We start from the raw sequence: 23,008 nt of genomic DNA, 5'->3' as shown, positions 1-23,008 counted from the left end.
GTGTTTCATTAACAGATTGTAACAACATGATCTTTGACTGTTTTTATCTTAGAGAAAAATGTACATGTATCTCTAATAATTAATTTTTCTGTATTTTTCCAGCTGATCCCCTATTGCTATTTGCCAACCGCCGAGATGTTCGGATTGTAGATGCGGGAACAACTCCACCAAATGATACAGTTGTAATTAATGGTCTGGAAGATGCTGCTGCTTTAGACTTTTTTCACCAGGAAAAAATTGTATTTTGGACAGATGTCAGCCAAGAAATGATCAAAAGAACATTTGTAAATGGACCCAAAATTGTGGAAAGTATTATCACAACAGGTCTTGTGTCACCCGATGGACTTGCCTGTGATTGGCTTGGAAAGAAACTTTATTGGACAGATTCTGAAACTAATCGCATTGAAGTTAGTAATTTAGACGGAACTTCACGAAAAGTATTATTCTGGAAGGAGTTAGATCAGCCGAGAGCGATTGCATTGGATCCTCATTTAGGGTAAGTCTACAATATCATGTTGCATTAAGATGAATAGTCAGTTTATGATGAGTTGGGAAATCAACTCCTCCACAAGTTGCATTGCAAAAGTTGCAAATCAATCATGTCATAAGCCAAATCAGTTTCAAACTATTATGCTAATTTATGCATGCTAATGATGATTATTGTCAAACTTTGTACAACTTCAAAAACTAATAAAGTCAAATAGAATTGCAGAATGCAAAACATATATGCATGCTGTTTGATGTGACAAGTCATCAGATCAGTGCAACTCAATAGCCTGAATGTGAACTTTTAACCCTTTTCCTGCCAGACAGTATCACTTCACCATCAGCCAAGTCAGTAAAAAGCTGTATTGAGACAAAACATATGTATTTTCACCCACTTAGCTTGGTCTATTATAGCATCATTTGTCCAAAAATATCAAGTTTACAGTATTTATGTTTCAATAGTCTTCAAAAGTGCAATATCATGTTAAAATACACCATATGGAATATGTTGTGTTTCATTAATTTTAACCATCTTGACCTGATGGTGAAATATGGACTTGGCAGGAAAAGGGTTAATCTTTTCCAATGATGTTGAAATTGCATATACTCTAGCCCAAATGTACCCATTGTTTGGTCAAAACATTGTTCTCTCTTATTCCACCGGTCTTACACCTCACCTTCTTTTCGATATCCATATTCAATTATATCAAAAATAGCAAAACATTAGCATATTTCAGGTAAATTCAATCTCAATTGTGTGCTATTTATCATGACAAAAACAGATACATTGCATCTTCCATTGCTATTTACACTAATGTGAATTATGATGTAAACAGATACATTGAACCTTCCAGACTGATTTGCATTTAAGAAGAGAGGCTTTCCAGAGGTCGCGTTAACGCAAAATTCATGCGTATTTGACGCAAATGTAGCTGTTTTTACGCAAAAAATAAATGGACTGCGTCAAAATCGACACGTACATCAAGGCAACATTGCCAACAACTACGTGCAAGGCGTACGCAGTGGTATTTCATAGAAGTGTCATTGTGCTAAAAATAACTCGGCCTGCGCGCCCTCTGAGACAAGGTTTTGAGGCCGGCCGGTGAAGTGAAATTGTCATCACTGAAGAAAGCCGACCGTTACCTTTGAACAAAATGTAGCCAAGTACAGACTACAGACTAAAAAATAGTTGCAACAAAGTAGGTAATTTTCGACGCTCTTGATGGAAACAACACAGTCATGACACTGTGATTCGTGTGATTGGTTGAAAGTTGATAATAAAAGTCTAATTGTATACCACGTTACTTTGAGTGACAGAATATCAGTCTCCTGTAGTTATTTTTTTCTTGGTTGCCATTGGTGATTTCAGTTTGAATGTTTGAATGAGAAAATTCAGTGTGCCCAGTGAGAAACCAGTGCAGTGACCTCTTGGCGATAACCTTTCTACCTTCTGAACTGAAATGTCTCGTCAAACTAGTATATTTAAATTTATTCATAATGGTAATCGCAACCAGCAAACGGGCCGATTATCGCCCAATTCAACACGTGTGCGGATAGCTGGAAATGCTGAGGAGGTTGCAGTGTGTGGAGGAACTCAAGCGGAGCCGTCACGTCAGCAGGAAACTTAGATTGCAGGTACTGTTGATAGCGAAAAACGAAAGATTGCACGAAAGTACAAGCCAGAATGGGAAGCTGCTTTTCCGTGGTTGGAGAAACGATGGGTTGTTGTCGATTCAAAGAAAGTTGAGCGAATGTTTTGTCGTATTTGTTTGAGTTCTGGTAAAATAAATGCGTTTACTGGAAATGGATGTGGCGATTTACAACGGTCTGCTCTCACCCGCCATATAGACAGTGAAGATCACAAAGCCGCAGTCCGATTTCATCCGGAAAAAAGATGTTTAGAGGAAGCTGTTCGCCAATCAAATGCCAAAACTCTGTCATCTCAAGCAGCTATGCTGAGAACCATGTATTTCATGGCCAAGTCGGAAATTGCCGACCACAAATTCGCAAATCTAATTCAGCTGCAACAGCTCAATCAGTGTTCTCCTCTCATTGATGCCAATACGTACACTCATCATGACAGCATTGAAGAGATGCAGAATGCGCTGTGTGAAGTTATCAAAGATGATATCGCTGACGACATCGTTCGGTAATATCCATCATCATTGACGAAACTTTTTTTTTCAATTTTTTTTTTATTTCCATAAGAAACAAAGCAACAAAAGAAAAACAAAAGAGTGCACACGAGTCTAGTGAAACTTACTTAATTTACAAGAAGTGAGAATCTTTACATATCAATCAATGGGTTTAAGCTATCCCATTTTCTGTAGTGAAAATTGAGTTTGTTTTTCTTTTCAGCAATATAGAGCTCGATCTGCCGGTTTTGTTTTACATAGAACTTCATACTGGCAAAGGAGGGTTGTTTATTCTGAACCTTACAGATGTAGATATATCGTTTAAATCGCAAAATCAAATGATTCAGTGGCTGTTTACAATGTTCTAAAAAGCCAATAATGATATTTTTCTCGTTACAAGGTACGTCTTTCACATGCTTCCATGTGTTTCCTTTTTTCCTTAGCTTTAGTTTTTGAGTAGGTCATGGAGAACCGTTTTATTTTGAACTTCATCCACTCCCACAGCACTGACGGATTTGGGCTGTCAGACAAGATTTGTTCTTGCCAGTGATTTATCTCAGTTGTCAATGCATTACAAAATTCTACATCATTACAAAGACCATTGTTAAAACGCCAGTAGGATGGACCATGTTCAAAACAGGAGCCGCTCTTAAATTCTAAAGTAATAGCAGAATGATCACTGGCTATTGATGCCTTAATAGTAACATTTGCAACCTGGTCTTGTAGTGTTTATGAAATGAACCAATAATCCAGACGGCTCTGAATCAGCGGGTTTCGTTGTCTCCAAGTGTAGCGTTTTGCATTTGGGTTTCTCACTCTCCATATATCAAGTAGTTCAAAATCTTCAATAAGTGAAGAAAATGATGATTGAACTGTTGGGTGGTGTTTCAAATTACCGCCCGCCCTGTCTAAATTAGGGTTTATACATATGTTGAAGTCACCTCCCAGGACTACCGGCTTATCTACGTCTATATTGTGAGTAGTTAAAAGATTGGCTATAGCATGAAAAAAACAACTCTGATTACTTGGCTGATTTGGTGCATAGATGTTGAAAAAGAGGAAGCGTTTGTCCTGGATTGTAGCATCTAAACATAAGTATCTACCTACTGGATAAGAAATCGTATTGTGAATTTCAATGTTTAGAGCATCTTTGATTAAAATTGTAACGCCGCAACTAAATTCCGTTCCATGAGCGTAAATAACTTTGCCCTTCCATTGTTTATTCCAGACACACTCAGAGTCTTTTGTGGAATGGGTTTCTTGTAACATTATTATATCATAGTTATTTTTTTCCAACCACGCAAAAACTTTTTTCCTTTTGACATTGGATCTAATTCCATTCACATTCAGGGATAGCAAACTAAAGTCAAGCTCAGTCAGTAGTCTGTTTTACAATATATCTTGAGCGTGTGCACAAAAAAGAAAACAAACAAAAGGAAACAGAGGCCATCTGGTCAGGAAAAAAAAAAACGTAGACCAGGTGGCTGCGTACACGCAGTAGAAAAACAAATAGAAACAAGCAAAAATCACAGGAGAAAAAGAGCACAAGAAACACTGACCGAAAAAGCACACTGGTTGAAAACGTTCAGACTTCCAGTCTATCAAGATCCTTTCCTTGCCTTACACGCTGTAATTTACCATACTTATCTTCACACATGAGGACTGCGGGGACCAATGGGGGAATGAACGCTCTCTTATTTGGGTGGCGTCGGCGGAATTGGTCGCGTAATTTCCGTAGCTCTTTCCGCTGTTGTTGTACCAATGTGGTCACGTCATCGTTAATAAAAATCTGGTGACTTGTTTCTCGAAATTCCACTGGATTATTTTTCAGTCTACGTGGAGCTTGCTTAAGTAAGGAGACTCGGTCGCAATAACGGAGAAATCGAACGTGGACAAATCTAGGATTTCTTCCTTCTTGAGGCTCTGGGATGGGGGTTCTGTGCGCCCAGTCGATTTCCCAATGCTCCGCATTGGGTATATTCATATGTTCAGTCATTATTTTCTTCACCAACTCCAAACATCCGCCAGTCATATCTTTCTCCATTCTCTCTGGTATCCCAGTAAATATGACGTTGTTCCTTCTCAGTCTATTAGACAAGTCTTCGCAGCTTTCCGCCAATTTTTGGAGCTGGACAGTGGTTGCTTTCGATGTTGCCGCCTGCTCGTCTATGGCTCTTTCTGTGTGCGTTACACGTGTTTCTAGCTCTTCAAGTTTTTCTTCCCATTTACTAAGTATTTCTTCAAGCCTTTTTGTTCTTCTTGATGTATCAGTGACTATTTCGAGTACCGTGTCTACCTTGACCGCAAGAGACGGTTGATCAGAATTCCTGTCTTTGTTCAAGGAGGCGTCAAATGAATGAATTTGGAGGTGGGGTTCTTCTTCGTCATTAGAGCCATTTGGAGTCACTCGGCCGCCATCTTTGCTTACTGACGTAGGGCTTTTCTTTGCCGAAGACTTGCCTGCTCCAGTTCTCTTTCTCGGGGGCATCTTTCCTTTCCTTGTCCTGAAAATAGTGTTCTTGTAACATTTCCAAATCCAATCCCCGACACTCAGCGTGACATTTCCTCAATTTATGTAGTCAGACGCGCTGGTAGTCTGACGCGTGTTTCGCTCAGTGTCGCATGGTGTACGCAACCTTTGACCTCATTGACGAAACTGTCAACATCACCATTCAGAAGAAATTAATAATTTATCTACGTGTTTTGAAAGGAGGTTGTCACACAACCCTTTTTGCTGGAAATGTGACGATTGTTGCCGGGGACGCTGAAACTGTTACTGATGCTGTTCTTGCCTCCCTACAGTCGCGAAATATTGACGTTCGCAAAGTCGTCGGTTTGGGGTCAGATGGCGCAAGCGTTATGACAGGTTGTCATAATGGTGTCGGAGTCTGTCTACAGCGTCTAAATCCATATGTGGTTCATGTACACTGTGCTGCACACCGTGTTGCCTTGGCTGCGTCAGATGCTACAAAGGGTGTGGTAGAAATTGCCAAGTATCGCAGTGTTGTGAATTCTGTGTATCTGTATTTCGAGTATTCTGCGTCAAGGTACGAAAGATTGAGAGAACTGAACAAAGCACTTGACAATACGCCATATTCGAGATCCATGAAAACGAAAGAAATTGTGGGTTGTTTGTTGTGTGGGGGCGCTGTTTGGTAGGGCTAAAATGATCAACAGTCAACAATGGCGGCGCGAAAAATTGTCCGCGGTGATTTGGTTACGCTAAAATTTACGGAACTTGTGCAATTTCTGAAAGCCAGAGGTATTTCCAGGAAAGATATAGCAAGGCCGTTCTTTTAAAGCTTTATTTCTGAAAACAAAATCACTTATTACACAATCAATTTTGCATCATTCACACCACCTTTCTATGTTACAGATAATTACTTTTATGTAGTAAGTGGTACATAAATACTAGCTGACAGTATTACAGTGTACTTCAGACCATATTTACCTGGCATAGCCCTGGTGGTTTTATTCAATATAACTACAATCAGATTGTGATGGGCTTTATGTTACAATGCAATAATACAAATTATTTAAATTTCTATGCATTGAAATATATTATCAATTACTCTCAAGTATGAATCATATATATAGTATTTAAGAATTATTTAAACAAAACAGATTTCCTGGCATGGCAGTTTCAATTGTACATACAATGTCATATACTAAATAGAATTCATATGGATAAATATTATTGTTATCATAAATAAAGACAAGTATAATTTAATTGTATGTTAAAAGTTGTTCATTTTTGTGTAATTTCAATGACACAGCAATATGATTACATTTCAAAAAACAATTTAGATGATGAAATGACAGTGTCTGCATTTTTAATAATCTGTTGCAATTCAAAACGTACATTCACATATGTACATTAACTGTAATTAAATGACAACTACCCCCTCAAAACACTAAAAGAGACACAGAAATTCACCTTGTATGTATGGGATATTATTTTGGAAAGAATTGGCATTGGAATGAGGCCAAATGAAATCCAATTATGGCAAATTATGATTTCTAAAGGAATGTATCTATATGTTGATAAAGGATCAATGACATGAAATAGGAAAGCTATCATGAACTCTGCTGATTTAGCTTTGAACCAATGGGTGCCTGAAAATTACACAGTGCAGCAGCAACAGTAACACACTGGTTGGCAACTTTTTTCAATTTCAACGGCATGACTTGATTGATATGATGGAATTTTTTCGATCGCCCAATGGCTTGTTCTACCCTTATTCTTAGTGATGCAATTCTCCTTGATTGTAATATTTCTTCTGAGTTTAACCATTTCTCTTTGGCAGTCTTACATTTTCTTTTAAACGGTGGGATTTTCAAAGTTGCCCTTTTCTCAGTCAAAAGATCTCTGATAGTGAATCCTCTGTCAGCCATAATATCATCCCCCTCTTCAGTGATATCAGAAACATTCCTCCCCAAAGACGAGAAACAAAAGAAAATGCACTATTTGGAGTGATTGAAACAAGGAGTTTGTATGTATTATGATGTTTATATTAGCTGTATGTTGTTATCTGAGCTTTAGGACTTCTTGGTTTTTGAATGAATATTTCTGTGCAATCAATGATAGCTCTCATACGGGGGAAAAATGAATATTTCTGTGCAATCAATGATAGCTCTCATACGGGGGAAAATCTCTTACATGACAAAGGCATGTGCTTATTTATTATTTGATGTGAAGGTCATTTTATGATGTGTATCATAACTTTTGCAAGGGCAGTTATCCAGGTAATAAATATTTGAGATACACGACTTTGAGAAACCCGAAATATATCACTAAGAACAGATGACAGTAATCCCAATTTTAATTTCATCAGAGTCATGATAAATTCTTCAAACATTTTTAATTTTCTTTGTGGCCCTGGTTTATGATTGTTTTGGCTTTGCTGGTAGTTTTTTTCCTTTGCTGATTGACAACCACTCCAATATTTAAGTCTGGGAGAAAAAGAAAGTATCAAATCAAACAACGTTTGCAGCTATGAAAGAGTGGGAACACCAGTGTACAAAGCTACAGATTTGTCAGTTTCCAGAACTATATCAATAAAAAGTTCCCTTCGCAAAGTATCTTTGTCTTTAAATTTTGAGTTCAACGAATGAATTTCATTTTCTAGTTTGTTAATATCTTCAACAGTCAAATCAGTTTGTACAGAAGCATTGGTTAGGACTTGATCATCACAATGTACATCATCTTCCATAGCAACATACTGATGATCATATGGTACAGGAGTGGATACTTTGGATGTAAAATCTGTCAACAAAAAGATTATGAACAGAAGTTAAATAATGAACTAGAAATTTTGAGTAATAGAATTATAAATTACTCTACAATATTTTGTGAAAAATATGATTGCTAATAATAAAAGTATCACTGCAACTTAAACAGGCTGGCAGTGGCAGGTTACTTACACAGATGCATGTATTAATCAACATCAAATATACCGGTTTTCTATTTATATTAAATGGGAATGATATCACATGTTTTTCCAAACTACACAACTACAGATCTGAAGAACATTGATTTGATTAAGAGTGTTTCAAAACTGTATTTCAAACATTATTTTTACTGAAAATTAATAACTATGCATGAAATACACATAAATGGACAAAATACAAGTTACTTTTGGCGCACATCAAATTACTAGTATTAATTACAGTGATTTCAGCCTGAAGCAGTTGAAGCAAATATTAGTTACATGACACCTACCTGGAAAACTTGCTTTGGAATTTTCTTCTGTAATTTCTAGTTCGCCACAAATCCCATCATATGGCTCAGAATGCTGCATTACACACCTATCATCTGTGCATGCTGTTCAAACCGTTTAGTTGGTAGACTCTAGTGAAGCAGGGGCATCAAGGTTATATACCAGACGTTTCCTACACTTTGGTGCTGTCCGCTTCGACATGGACTCACCCCAGTTGTTGTATTCGAATAGGGTTGGAACCGGATGTTCAGATGTAGGGCCTTTGTTACCTTGGAAATGCCGGGAACACACTCTGGAAAACCTGTTTGGACACCAACTTGGTTCCCTCCGCAACATACGAATCCATTGTAGTCGCAGTCGTCTACATTTTCTTTCAGTTTGGAATGAGTGGAAAGTAACGTTTTCCGTCCACGGGTACTTTTGCAGCTTTTCTAGCTTGACAGTGGCCGAATTACAACCAGGGGCATTGCAAAAGAAATGAGGCATCTTCTGGAGAGTAACAGTACTAAAAGTTCAATAATCTGAAAAATGTTTACTCGTGGCTGTGTCTCAATCCTACAGACGACAGTTCACATCAGTCCTGCCAGCAGCCATCTTGAAATTCTAGCCCTACCAGTTGTCAACAAACAGCGCCCCCACACAACAAAAAACCCACAATTTCTTTCGTTTTTATGCATCTCGAATATGGCGTATTCCGACTTCCTAAGTTTGAAACAACCGTGTGCTGTCAGATGGCTGTCGCTCTCTCGTGCAGTACAATCCATCGGGTGTAACTGGCCAGCTCTTGTCCTTGAACTTGATGAAGACGCCAGTTTACGAAAAAACGCAACAGCTGATGGCTTACTTAAGCAAATAAAGACTTTTGCCTTTATCTCTACAACGCACACTCTTCTTGACGTCCTGCCATGTATGGACAGACTCAACATGGTTTTTCAGCGTGATGACGTTAATCTATCTCAGATTAAGCCCATGGTCAGCGCGACAATTGCTTCCTTGGAAAATCTTCGAAATGAGGATATGTCTGGCCACAATGAATGCCGGTTTATGGCTGAGTTTCGTCAAAATAATCGACATTTCAGGGGTCATCACTTGTCATTCGCTGGGGAGACAAATGTCACAGCATACTGCACTGTCTGCCGATCATTCATTAGCTACCTAATCGACAGTTTACATGACCATTTTCCGGATGACGCTCTCAGTATTCTGAACTGTCTAGACACTGTTTTAAATCCAAACAACTATCCAAATGACGCAGCAGCATTACGTGACCATGGAATCGCAGCAATTGAACAACTCGCCAACTTTTACGGACGGCCAAAAACAGTTGGAGATGAAAACTTTCTGCCGATGTTAGATGGCAACGAGTTGTTACAGTCATTTCCAATGGTTAAAGAAATGATAGTCGGTATCGGTGGAGTACGCACCCTGGCTGATGCCTGCCGGATCATCATTTGCAAATACGGAAATATTTTCCCAGCCTTCAAGACCCTGGCTTCGATCGCGACTGTTGTTCCTGTTTCGAGTGTGCCATGTGAACGTGGTTTCAGCGCCCAGAACAGACTAAAGACATCAAAGCCAAGCCGACTGTCAGAAAATCATGTTAACACGCTCATGACAATCTCTCTCAAAGGACCGGATGTGCGTGACTTCAACATTGACCGCGCGGTAGAGATCTTCAACAGAACAAAACGCCGAAAGCGATGAGTCTAATTCGGAAGAGTAATTCAGACAGACAGAGACAGAGAGGAGTACAGATTTTGACTTTTGAACAATTAATCATCGCTATCGCGTTTTGATAGTTCTACAGTAAATTACATGAATTTCGATTGGCATTGCGCAAGTTCTTAAAGTAAACATTTGACAAAGTTATTGTTCATCTTTCGGTGTTTCAAAATTCATCATTTTTAGAGATATAATTTTGAGATGAGCATAGTATTAATAGAATGTCGACAAAGATTGCTGCAAAATTACAAAATTGAGGACAAGGTCTTTGAAGTAAGCGTTTTTTAGCTCCCATAGCCATATGTATATATGGCAATGGAAGCTATTCTTATAGGCTAGGGAAATGTCTGTATGTATGTATGTCTGTATGTCTGTACGTCTGTACGTCTGTATGTCTGTATGTCTGTATGTCTGTATGTCTGTCCGTCAACATCAAAAACTCCAAAACCGCTGCATATTTCATCTTGATATTTGGTGTGTACATGGATGATGGGCTGTAGATGAGATTTTGTTCAAATGAAGTTGTCATTGCCAAAAATATGCAAATTAGTGCCAAAAAGGCGTTTTTGGTAAAAAATCTCAACCGCTGGTCAGACAGCTTTGATATTTGGTATACAGGTCTCTAGGGATAACCCAACTTGGATTTGTTCAAATTGTGATGAAATATGCAAATCTGTATTTTTAAGGAATTTTTTTGTCATTTTTGGTCAAAAATTTATTTCATCAAAACCGCTTGTCTGACAGCTTTGATATTTGGTATACAGGTCCCTAGGGATAACCCAACTTGGATTTGTTCAAATTGTAATGAAATAAGCAAATCTGTATTTTAAAGGAATTTTTTTGTCATTTTTGGTCAAAAATTTATTTCATCAAAACCGCTTGTCTGACAGCTTTGATATTTGGTATACAGGTCTCTAGGGATAACCCAACTTGGATTTGTTCAAATTGTGATGAAATATGCAGATCTGTATTTTTAAGGAATTTTTTTGTCATTTTTGGTCAAAAATTTATTTCATCAAAACCGCTTGTCTGACAGCTTTGATATTTGGTATACAGGTCCCTAGGGATAACCCAACTTGGATTTGTTCAAATTGTGATGAAATAAGCAAATCTGTATTTTTAAGGAATTTTTTTGTCATTTTTGGTCAAAAATTTATTTCATCAAAACCGCTTGTCTGACAGCTTTGATATTTGGTATACAGGTCCCTAGGGATAGCCCAACTTGGATTTCAAATTGTGATGAAATAAGCAAATCTGTATTTTTAAGGAATTTTTTTGTCATTTTTGGTCAAAAATTTATTTCATCAAAACCGCTCGTCTGACAGCTTTGATATTTGGTATACAGGTTCCTACAGATAAACTGAATATGATATACGGAATATATGATGAAATCTGCAATTTTGTATTTTTGGTGCAATTTTTGCCATTTTTGGTCAAAAAATGTGTTTCTCAAAAACTACTTGTCTGATGCCTTTGATATTTGGTATACAGGTTCCTGGGGGTTCTCTTAGTGTGATATAGTGAAATTTGATGAAATCATCAATTTTTGTATTTTTGGGTCAGTTTTTGCCGTTTTTGGTCAAATATTTGTTTCTCAAAAGTTACTCATGTGATAGCTTTGATATTTGGTATACATTTTTATACATAATTATGATGAAATCATCAATTTTGTATTTTTGCAGCTAATTTTGCCATTTTAGGTCAGGCCATCCTGAAATGAGCTATCAAAGATCTCAACCTTCTTCATCAATACATATGTCACAAAACGTTGCTCTCTACATAACACAGCAGAGCTCTGTCGACCATTGGGTCGCTTGTTAGCTCTTATAGCCGTATGTATATATGTTTACTAGTTTACATTTTATTGAAAATCTCAATAGCCACTGAGCAGATTAGATGAAAAATTAGCATGTAAGTACTTTGGGCTGACCTGAAATGATTGTGCACATCTTGGGTCAGTATCTTGGACTTGCTATTTTTCATGAATTTTTTTGTAATTTTCTCCCATTTTTGGTCAAAAAATCTTCTTCTCTGAAACCACAAGTCTGATTGATTTGAAACTTGCTATGGAAGTGCATAGGAGTGACCTTTCCCAAATCTGGGCAAATCGTGGTGAACTTTGCATATTTGCATTTTTTGGCTATTTTTTTCATTTTTGATCAAAAATTTTTTTAACTCTGAAACCACACGTCCGATTGAGTTGAAACTTAGTGTAGAGGTTTTACGGGTGACGTCAGTAAGATTGATCAAATTCTGGTGAAATTTGCATAATTTTATTTTATTGGGGGAATTGTTTCTATTTGTGATAAAAAAATCTTTTAGCTTGATTTTAGCTTGTTTTGATAACTATATGGGAGCGACCAGTGACATTGTCACTATTTTTTAAATATGAGATATACTTACACAAGAATCTTTGTGCCATCCTTTCTTCAACATCACGTTTCTTTACGATCAGTGATGTCATCTTTATTTTCAAAAGTTGTTTAATTTCATTGTTGCAATTTGTAAAGTATATATATCGATAACAGTTATCACCTAAACGACTGCGTTCATTTCTTCTCAGGGATGGTGTTTATGTTATAAATAGTCTGGTGGGGTGTCAAAGGTCAACCTACTGTTGTTACATTGTGAACGCAAAGGAATCAAATTGACGCGTTTATGAGAGCATTTGACGCAATTTTTTTCATGGACGCGTCAAAAATACACATATAAAAAAATCCTCTGCCTTTCTAAATGATTTGCTTAAGGCCACTGACCGTTTGATAAAATTTTGATTTGTTGATTGATCTATTTACAAGACATAAGGGGCTTGCACTGTTGAATGGTAGGTGTTTGTCAGTAAATCAGCTGTGCTTTGATGTACTCTTTGACAGGATTGCATCAGATGAACATTCAATCAGCAAACAAGACTACTACAGTTGTAAATCAGTTGAAATACAGAATAATGAGCTTTGCTGGCAACATAACTTATGACAAATGGCCTTAAAGGGGAAGTTCACCAAGGATGATTTTTACATATGTGGTAGCTCTGTGGTCATTTACCCCAGAAAAGCTATTTTCACCATTTATAAGTCGCCCGATTTTCTACGAAAATGATAAAAATAGTACAGGAAGTTGCCCATGTAATTTGAATCATGGGAAAAAAGCCCCAAGCTTGGAGCTTGCATCATGTGATATGGCAGGGACCATCTTCGTTTGGGTATGGCCCCTACATTGTCCACTCACAGTAGTACAGTAGTAAACAGCAACACAAAATCTGACAGTGGACAGTTTATTATAAGTAATTCACAGTTTATGCAAGGATACTCAGTATAAACAAAAGTTATGTTAATACGCACGGCCTGGTTTGAGCCTGGGTGAGTGGACAATGCCATACCCATGGAAAAATGGTGCCTTCCATATCACATTATGCAAGTCTCCAAGCTTGGCGCTTCTTTCCATGATTCAAAACATGACTATGAGGCCTAAAGAGCTGTCAGTGTCCCATGCTATTTTTATTGTTTTTGTAAAAATTCGTGCAAGTTATAAATGGCGAAAATAGCTTTTCCGGGGTAAGTGACCACAAAGCTAGCACATATGTAAAAATCATCCTTGGTGAACTTCCCTTTAACCCTTTTCCTGCCAAGTCGGTGAAAATCCGCTTGAAATTCGGTGTAGCTAGAAGCTGAGCAGCCACGGCCGTTATCCTCCTAAGGCGGTGGAAATCGGGCTCCTTTTTGGTACCCCCTTTCCTGCCTAGTCGACGGAACTACGTGTAGCAAACCCTTGCTCACGCTAGGGGTCGTTCGAGGACAGGTTTTGGGCGAGGAACGGCGTTTGCTCTCGAAATGGGTTCACAGGGAGTCCAAGGACAGGGAAAGGTGCAGAAACCTGTCCGCCAGTCCCCCACACCCGAGGGGGGCTGGTTTTTTTTACCGCTTTTTAGCGGACTTGGCAGGATAGCATGGTGACGTTTTCTGGCGGAGTTGGACGTACTTGGCTGCCTGGCACTATACAGATTGCTGCCGAACTTGACCAACTCGGCAATGCTAATCTAGAAGGCTACCTCTTGCAAACGACTTGGCAGATATGCCGATGGTGCGAGACGAAGTCACTTATTCAGTTGTGCGTGACTGAAAATGAGAACGTATTTTTGACGGGACGGCTCGACTTGTTCCTCCCATGGAACGGATATGAACGACTCGGAAATACCATTACAAACTGGTGTCCGACGTACTAAGCTGGGCTTCAGCTCTGCAAGTTCAAGCCAGGCAACGTCCTTCACTGCCTTGGCCGTGCCATACAATGGACGTAGCTTTGGTTTTTTTATTTATTCCACCGTCCGAAGTACTGGCTCTGGTTTGCAGGCAAACGTATCCTCTTGCCGATGCATTGGTAACTACGTACGCTGTTTGCGTACAGAGAATTCAAAAGGGCACATGAGGTCAATATGCTACATGTACGGGGATACGTCTGCATTTAGCAGGGACTGCTTTTGTTATGCAAACCAGCTAGCAGTACAATATGGCTGCCAGCATGTGGACACGTCGATGGCTAGAACAATGGAAGCATATTGCGTTGCACCCGTGCATCGCAAAAGTGAACTGAAGACTTGGGGGTAGTGACTGGTTATCACTGGTTAGCTGCAGCCCAAGCCATGTCGGTACAAACCCGTACCTGACTGAGGACCACTCGATTAAGTCAGTAATGAACGGTAACACTCGTAAGCCAACTCCAACTGAGCTGGCAAAACTACGTAAAGCTGTGCTTCAATGGCTCAGCCATGTCGTTAATACAACGGCAAAAACGTAGTTTTGTGCTACACTGCCAAGTCGTTGGAGGTACGTATTCTACCCTGGGGAAACAGGACAGGTTTGACGGTGCTGCTGCACCCCTAGCACGACCCTCAGGGTCTCTGACTAACAGACGAGTGAGGTGATGTTTGTGCCTAGCGGACGTACGTAATACTGAAGGAGTTTATTTCCGAAAAAATAAACATGAAACGGCAATAAAATGACGCACTCCCAGGGGCAAACAAAGCCGGTGACCTCAATTTTTTCTGCAGCAACCCTTGAGCTCCTTCCCTGTCTACGGGCATGTAGAAATTATCGAAGTCTAACACGTATAAGTACGGCTAAAACTACCCTGAAAATGGGCGATTTCTGCCAAAATGCCTGGCAGGATAACATGCAGGAGAGCCAATCTTTTGCAGGCACATATTATGGGGCGGTTTTCTACTGACTTGGGAGAATAACGGACAAGGGCGCTCGGCAGGAAAAGGGCCTTTAAGGTATTATGTGCCTCGAAAGTGAAAGACTGAAACTTTTGCTCAAACTTTCCTAAATGTAAATTTTGACAAACTCTTACTAAAGCAACAACAAAAAAGGGTCAGTGCAACATTTGGTACTAAAGAAACAAATTACCCAAGATTTACCAATATTTGAAAATTCAAAATCGTCAAAAGAGTGTACACAAAATGTGAACCATGGCTTTTGGCTGCTTACTGAAATTTTAAGATTTTGCAACACTCTACTATGCTGAAGATTAGTCTCTGGCAATTTAGTGTGTGATGTAAGTGTTGTCAAACCAATATGAACACAGGTATTACAAGATTGTTATGCATAGTGTACATTTGTCAGATTTAACAATTTGTAGTAAAGATTAAATAACCCCTGAGTTTTTCACTTTCTCAACAAAAATGTTTACTTTTGCTTTCAGATTGATGTACTGGACAGATTGGGGAGAAACTCCCAAAATAGAAAGAGCCGGCATGGATGGAACTGAGAGACGAGTTATTGTAAATGAAAATATTTATTGGCCAAACGGACTTACTATTGACTATGAAGCTAAGAGAATCTACTGGGCAGACGCCAAACTTAGCTTTATTCATCATTCAAATTTTAATGGAACTGATAGACAGTCTGTTTTAGAAGGATCATTACCACATCCTTTTGCATTGACTCTCTTTGGAGAGACATTATTTTGGACTGACTGGCATACCAGATCAATTCATTCTTGTCATAAACTGACAGGAAATGACAAAAAAATAATTCATGAAGAAATATTTTCACCGATGGATATCCATGTGTTTTCATCAGTGAGACAACCAACAGGTGAGTTCTTCATGTCTTGTTTTCTTTCGGGCGTATTACGCCATATCCTGCCAAGACATTGTGAAATGCAGACTTTATTTGGCCTTGACTGATGCTGACAGTAGTTTACGCACTCAAGTAACACATGACAACACTTGACTTTCATTGATCAACCAAGTAATGGTGGGGTTGCTGTAGAGCATCAGAGAAGTGTGTCCTCCAAGGGGGGTGAAGCAAAAAATCAAGTCAAATTGAACAAACCTTGCTGTGCATCACCAATATGCATGGCACAAAACGATAAGCAAGTTGTAAGTATAGCGCCCTCTGTCATGGAATGTCTTTCTCGATTCCTCATACTCTCGCATCAGTTTGCAAGAAGGCAATGAAAACAACAAGACTGCTTCCTTCCCCATTGATTGAATGGCAAGGCAAGTTATTATAGGCACATAGTATCACCATTTTTGGACCAAAAACTTCAGGGAAACATGTTATCTGTGTAAATCATGAATCTGCTGAGCATTTCTTTATATTGATAGGCTTTTTAAAGCTGCATCAGTGACGCACCAAATTACTTGTAAGTTGAATGCATCAGGCAGGTTTGCCCTGTGTCATGACGCGTTATATCAGCTTAGTGGGCACACTGCACCAGAGGTTCTGTTCATGCAAAATCCAGTGTATTTGACATATAATTATTCTGAAATAGGCCAAAAAGTTGACATCTGCCCGTAACATTCTCACAGTGATGTGAAAGATACTTCTTTTGGTCATCTTTACCACTCAATGTACACATATAAGCACTGACGTATGAGTTATTCACTGAGTCACTGCACTGATCAGGACAGTTGCCTGTCAAAGTTATCATGACCTTCATACTTGAAACCTGCCACGTTACTGTTTTAGCATCCATAGACTCTATTTTTATAGGGAGATTTTGGGAATTGGAGTACATGTTACTGAAAATTTAGTAGAATAGCGAAGTCTGTCCATCAACCAGTCTTTATAATGTACAGGTACTGCTTGCTCCTGTTGATGAAAAAAGTTTTGTAGCAATTTAATTAGTTTGTGAATTGTCAAGAACCGACATGTAATTGAGACAGCACGATGTATAGATGTTGCTATTCTGCAATTTAAAATAGTTTAACCATCCATGGAGAATATGCCATATGATTAATGTCTGATTGTAATGAAATGATGCAACAATGTATATTTCAGGAGTGAGTCCTTGTGGTGCCAACAATGGAGGATGTTCACATTTATGTTTAATGTCGCCAACACCACCAGGATATTCTTGTGCTTGTCCAACAGGTGTTAGATTATTAAAGGATGGAGCCACGTGTGCAGATGGTAAGTATGGATATATCTGTATCAAATGTATTTATGGCAATCTGTATCAAACTATTTCATAGCGGTATCAAACTGTGGCATAGCAGTATCAAACTATGGCATACTTGTATCAAACTATGGCATACCTGTATCAAACTATTTCATAGCGGTATCAAACTATGGCATAGCAGTATCAAACTATGGCATACCTGTATCAAACTATGGCATACCTGTACCAAACTATGACATACCTGTATCAAACTGTGGCATAGCAGTATCAAACTATGGCATAGCGGTATCAAACTATGGCATAGCGGTATCAAACTATGGCATAGCGGTATCAAACTATGGCATAGCTGTATCAAACTATGGCATAGCAGTATCAAACTATGGCATAGCGGTATCAAACTATGGCATAGCGGTATCAAACTATGGCATAGCGGGTATCAAACTATGGCATAGCGGTATCAAAACTATGGCATAGCAGTATCAAACTATGCATAGCGGTATCAAACTATGGCATAGCGGTATCAAACTATGGCATAGCGGTATCAAACTATGGCATACCTGTATCAAACTATGACATACCTGTATCAAACTATGACATACCGGTATCAAACTATGGCATACCTGTATCAAACTATGGCATACCTGTATCAAACTATGGCATAGCGGTATCAAACTATGGCATAGCGGTATCAAACTATGGCATAGCGGTATCAAACTATGGCATAGCGGTATCAAACTATGGCATAGCGGTATCAAACTATGGCATAGCGGTATCAAACCATGGCATACCAAAATCACATGTACCTGTAGACATTCAACAGAGTTTGTGCTGCATCCCTGGACACAAGTTTAACGCTTTTCCTGCCAAGTCTGTGAAAATCCGCTCGGAATTCGGTGTAGCCAGAATCTGAGCAGCCACGGCCGTTATCCTGCCAAGGCGGTGGAAATCAGGCTACTTTTCGGTACCCCCTTTCCTGCCTAGTCGATGGCACTACGTGTAGCAAACCCTTGATCACGCTAGGGGTCGTTCAAGGACAGGTTTCGGGCAAGGAACGGCGTTTGCTCTCGAAATGGGTTCACAGGGAGTCGATAGACAGGGAAAGGTGCAGAAACCTGTCCGCCAGTCCCCCACACCCGAGGGGGGCTGGGTTTTTTTACCGCTTTTTAGCGGACTTGGCAGGATAGCATGGTGACGTTTTCTGGCGGAGTTGGACTTATTTGGCTGCCTGGCACTATAGAGATTGCTGCCGAACTTGACCAACTTGGCAATGCTAATCCAGAAGGCTACCTCTTTAAAACGACTTGGCAGATGGTGCCGATGGTGCGAGATGAAAGTCACTTTTTCAGTTGTGCGAGACTGAAAATGAGAACGTATTTTTGACGGGATGGCTCGACTTGTTCCTCCGGTGGAACGGATATGAACGACTCAGAAATACCATTACAAACTAGTCGTATACTAAGCTGGCTTCAGCTCTGCAAGTTCAAGCCAGGCAACGTCCTTCACCGCCTTGGCTGTGCCATTCAATGGACGTGGCAGGGACTGCTTTTGTTATGCAAACCAGCTAGCTGTACAATGGCCGCCAGGCATGTGGAGACGTTGATGGCTAGAACAATGGAAGCATATTGCGTTGTACCGTGCATCGCAAAAGTGAGACTGACGACTTGGGTGTAGTGACTGTTTATCACTGGTTAGCTGCAGCCCAAGCCATGACGGTACAAACCCGTACCTGACTGAGGACCGCTCGATTAAGTCGGTAATGAACGGTAACACTCGTAAGCCAACTCCCAAACGAGCTGGCTAAACTACGTGGAAGCTGTGCTTCCATGGCTCAGCCATGCCGTTAATACAACTGTAAAAACGTAGTTTTTGTGCTACACTGTCAAGTCGTTGAAGGTACGTATTCAATTGACCCTACCCTGGGGAAACAGGACAGGTTTGCCGGTGCTGCCGCACCCCTAGCACGACCCCCAGGGTCTCTGACTAACAGACGAGTGAGGTGATGTTTGTGCCTAGCGGACGTGCGCAATACTGAAGGAGTTAATTTCCGAAAAAATAAGCATGAAACGGCAATAAAATGACGCACCCCCTGGGGCAAACAAAGCCGGTGACCTCAATTTTTTTCTGCAGTAACCCTTGAGCACCTTCCCCTGTCTACGGGCATGTAGAAATTATCGAAGTCTAACACGTATAAGTAGGGCTAAAACTACCTTGAAAATGGGCGGTTTCTGCCAAAATGCCTGGCAGGATAACGTGCAGGAGAGCCAATCTTTTGCAGGCACATATTATTGGGTCGTTTTCTACGGACTTTGCTGGATAAAGGACAAGGCGCTTGGCAGGAAAAGGGATAGCAATAGACCATGTTCCGAACCCGCGCGAGACATTCCGAGATATCGCGAGAATATGTGGTTCGCAGTGGACGTGTTCTCGCAACACAGGACAAACTGCGTAAAACAGGACAACTCGCTTATTACGTTAAACACTGCATAAAATATATGAAGTTGCAATCTTTACTCATTTTCTGCACTTTTTCTAGTTCCATACAAAATTTGACTTGTATTACTAAGCTAGAAATCTGTGTCTACGGGCATGTATTAAGTCTCGCGAGATCTCGCAATCAGCGGAACATCGTCTATTCAAATGGATCAAGGTCCAAACAAAACCATGTTGACAAACATGCACAGAAATGTGTATATTTCCAAATGCATTTTGTACCCATGGATTTGTTTGCACTTCTGTCACTTGATCTGTTTGATGAACAGTGTGTAGGACACTGTGTGTCCTCTTTATTCCTGAGTAGATCCATGATAGCATTCAAGCCCAGTACTTCAATTGAATTCATTGGGGTGTAGGATCTCACCATACACCAGGAGACAAGTATTTGACAATACCCAGTCACTGTGCCTTGTAATTGTAGCTTTCCAGCCCCAGTGCTTGTGTATAATTCAGTGGGGGATCACACTGCAAACTCTCATAGGAATGTGCCAACTTTATCAAGTAAGGAAATCTCGCAAATATTTAGCAAAGAATCTTAAAGACTTTAGTGTGACCAGCAAAACGCTCATGGTATAATAACAGTGAATGTTCTGCTCAACTGTATATGATATAAATGTCAAGCTTACCTTACTGTTTCTGCCCATATTTAGGAGCGGAGGAGATTCTGTTATTAGCAAGACGTATTGATCTGAGAAGAATCTCATTGGACACACCAGATTATACAGATGTTGTGTTACAACTAGATGATATCCGCCATACTATTGCTGTAGATTATGATCCTGTTGATGGCTACATATACTGGACAGATGATGAAGTGAGAGCCATTAGAAGGGCTGCAATGGATGGTTCAGGTTAGAAAGTTGTCTGCTTGGAATATTACCACGATTATTATATTTTAAGCTAATATCAGAGATTCTGTTAACGCAAAATCCTGTGTACATGTTTGACTCAAAATTATTCTGAAATGTGGAAAAAATTTATGTTTGTGTAATCTTATATGCATTATTAGAGGATGAAGCTCCAACACATGTAAACCCATATGACGTACACTGTATGTAACGTCTTTCATGTATGTTTACTGCCATTTTGTAGGTGGTGAGTACATTGTTCAAAGAGAAGTTGACCATCCAGATGGCTTAGCCGTGGATTGGATAAGTCGAAATTTGTACTGGACAGACACAGGAACAGATCGAATTGAAGTAGCAAGGCTGAATGGAACATCACGGAAAATTCTAATATCAGAGGATCTTGATGAACCGCGTGCCATTGCATTAGATCCATCTAGTGGGTAAGTCTACTGTATTCTAATAACTATGTAGGAGGCAAGTCTATTCTAATTGTTATCTAGTGGGTAAGTCTATACTAATAGCTATCTAATGGGTAAGACTATTCTGATAGCTATCCAGTGGATAGGTCTATTCTGACAGCTATCTAGTGGATAGGTCTATTCTAATAGCTATCTAGTGGATAGGTCTATTCTAATAACTATCTAGTGGGTAGGTCTATTCTAATATCTAGTGGGTAAGTCTGTTCCAACAGCTATCTAGTGGGTAAGTCTGTTCCAACCGCTATCTAGTGGGTAGGTCTATTCTGACAGCTATCTGGTGGGTAAGTCTATTCTAATAGCTATCTAGTGGGTAGGTCTATTCTAATATCTAGTGGGTAAGTCTGTTCCAACAGCTATCTAGTGGGTAAGTCTATTCTAATAGCTATCTATTGGGTAAGTCTGTTCTAATAGACAAGAATTGAGTAAGTCTATTCCATCTTGTGGGTAATCCACTTCCAATCTACTAACCATCTGGTAGGTAACACTTTCCAACTAGCCTTCTGGTAGGTAAATCTTTGCAACTAGAGATCTAGTAGGTAACGCTTTCCAACTAGCCATCCAATGGTTTACATCGACTCTGTTAACTATTTAGTTAGTAAGGATATTTTAAATTCTGGGGAACAACACAGCTCATCAGATAGATTGATGGCAGTTGTCAAGTGTGAGAATATCTCATATATTTGTTTCTACATTTTTACTAAAACTGATCATCTAAATTCCTTGATGTTTTCAGTTTGTAGCAGAACTGAAAGAGTCAGTGGTGATGTAGGCATCCAGTAAACTGGATAGATCTTTAGATCAATAGATTGATTGATTGACCAATCGATTGATCCAAAATGCAGCCATAAACCACCTATATTCAAGAATTGCTGAACATTAGTGTAAATAACCTTATAAGTTTGATCACATTGCTTGATTATAAGGCCCAGTGTGATGTTTATAGAGTTTGTGTTTGTGGTTACACTTACAAAACCCTTCAAGCCATGAGCCAAACAATGGAATGTGCTAGTAGACTGGAGCTTTAAGTAATTGTTACATATCTAGAGTCTCCACAATTAGAGAAGGTCACTATATCAGGTCACAAAGACACAAAATTCAGGATAAATGGATTCCTGACAATGAAATTAGTATGTTTTAAGTAAAGGGGACAATTTTCATAACTTTGGATCCATCCCCAGTCATTTTGAATGATTTGGTCTTGTCTTAGATATATTTTGTTAGGTTTTGTCTTTTAACAATCGTAACACAGCATCCCATCACTGCGTTAAGACAGCAAGTTCTTAACTTCTTAATTATTGACTTCTTTCATCAGATACATGTACTGGACAGATTGGGGAAAGCAACCAAAGATAGAGAGAGCACATTTAGATGGTACTGGTAGAGTTACACTCATTAGTGAGTCGCTTGGATGGCCCAATGGACTGGCCCTGGATTTCACATACAGGAAAATCTATTGGGGTGATGCCAAAACTGATAAAATTGAAATGGCAAATATGAATGGCACTGGAAGACAAGTCCTGGTTTCTGAAGAGCTCCCTCATATCTTTGGATTCAGTTTACTTGGTAAGATGTGTTCATTTAGATTTGGATGGTTTTTCAAGTGAACTTGATGCCACCCTCTTACCGGAGATTTCTGATAATGGGCCAAGGGCCTTTATTCAGGAAATGAGTAAATTGTCAGGGGCACACCTGAAGCCTAATAAATGCCCAGAGCGTTAATT

At 39.4% G+C, this 23,008-nt stretch overlaps 1 protein-coding gene across 1 annotated transcript in view; it reads left to right on the top strand.

Annotated features, from left to right (window-relative positions):
- LOC139142483 (low-density lipoprotein receptor-related protein 6-like) overlaps window positions 1–23,008 on the top strand; it is an 84,396-nt gene that overhangs the window by 6,000 nt on the left and 55,388 nt on the right. Inside the window, exons 2-7 of the mRNA XM_070712426.1 lie at window positions 103–496; window positions 15,761–16,155; window positions 17,347–17,478; window positions 20,611–20,811; window positions 21,053–21,248; window positions 22,600–22,850. Coding sequence (XP_070568527.1) covers window positions 103–496; window positions 15,761–16,155; window positions 17,347–17,478; window positions 20,611–20,811; window positions 21,053–21,248; window positions 22,600–22,850 — 1,569 coding nt within the window. The remainder of the gene's footprint in view (window positions 1–102; window positions 497–15,760; window positions 16,156–17,346; window positions 17,479–20,610; window positions 20,812–21,052; window positions 21,249–22,599; window positions 22,851–23,008) is intronic.

The sequence above is a fragment of the Ptychodera flava genome, chromosome 1 (assembly GCF_041260155.1).
Source record: "Ptychodera flava strain L36383 chromosome 1, AS_Pfla_20210202, whole genome shotgun sequence".
Lineage (NCBI taxonomy): Eukaryota > Metazoa > Hemichordata > Enteropneusta > Ptychoderidae > Ptychodera > Ptychodera flava.
Note: the sequence above shows the minus strand (reverse complement) of the source record. Positions and strands in the feature narration are given on the sequence as shown.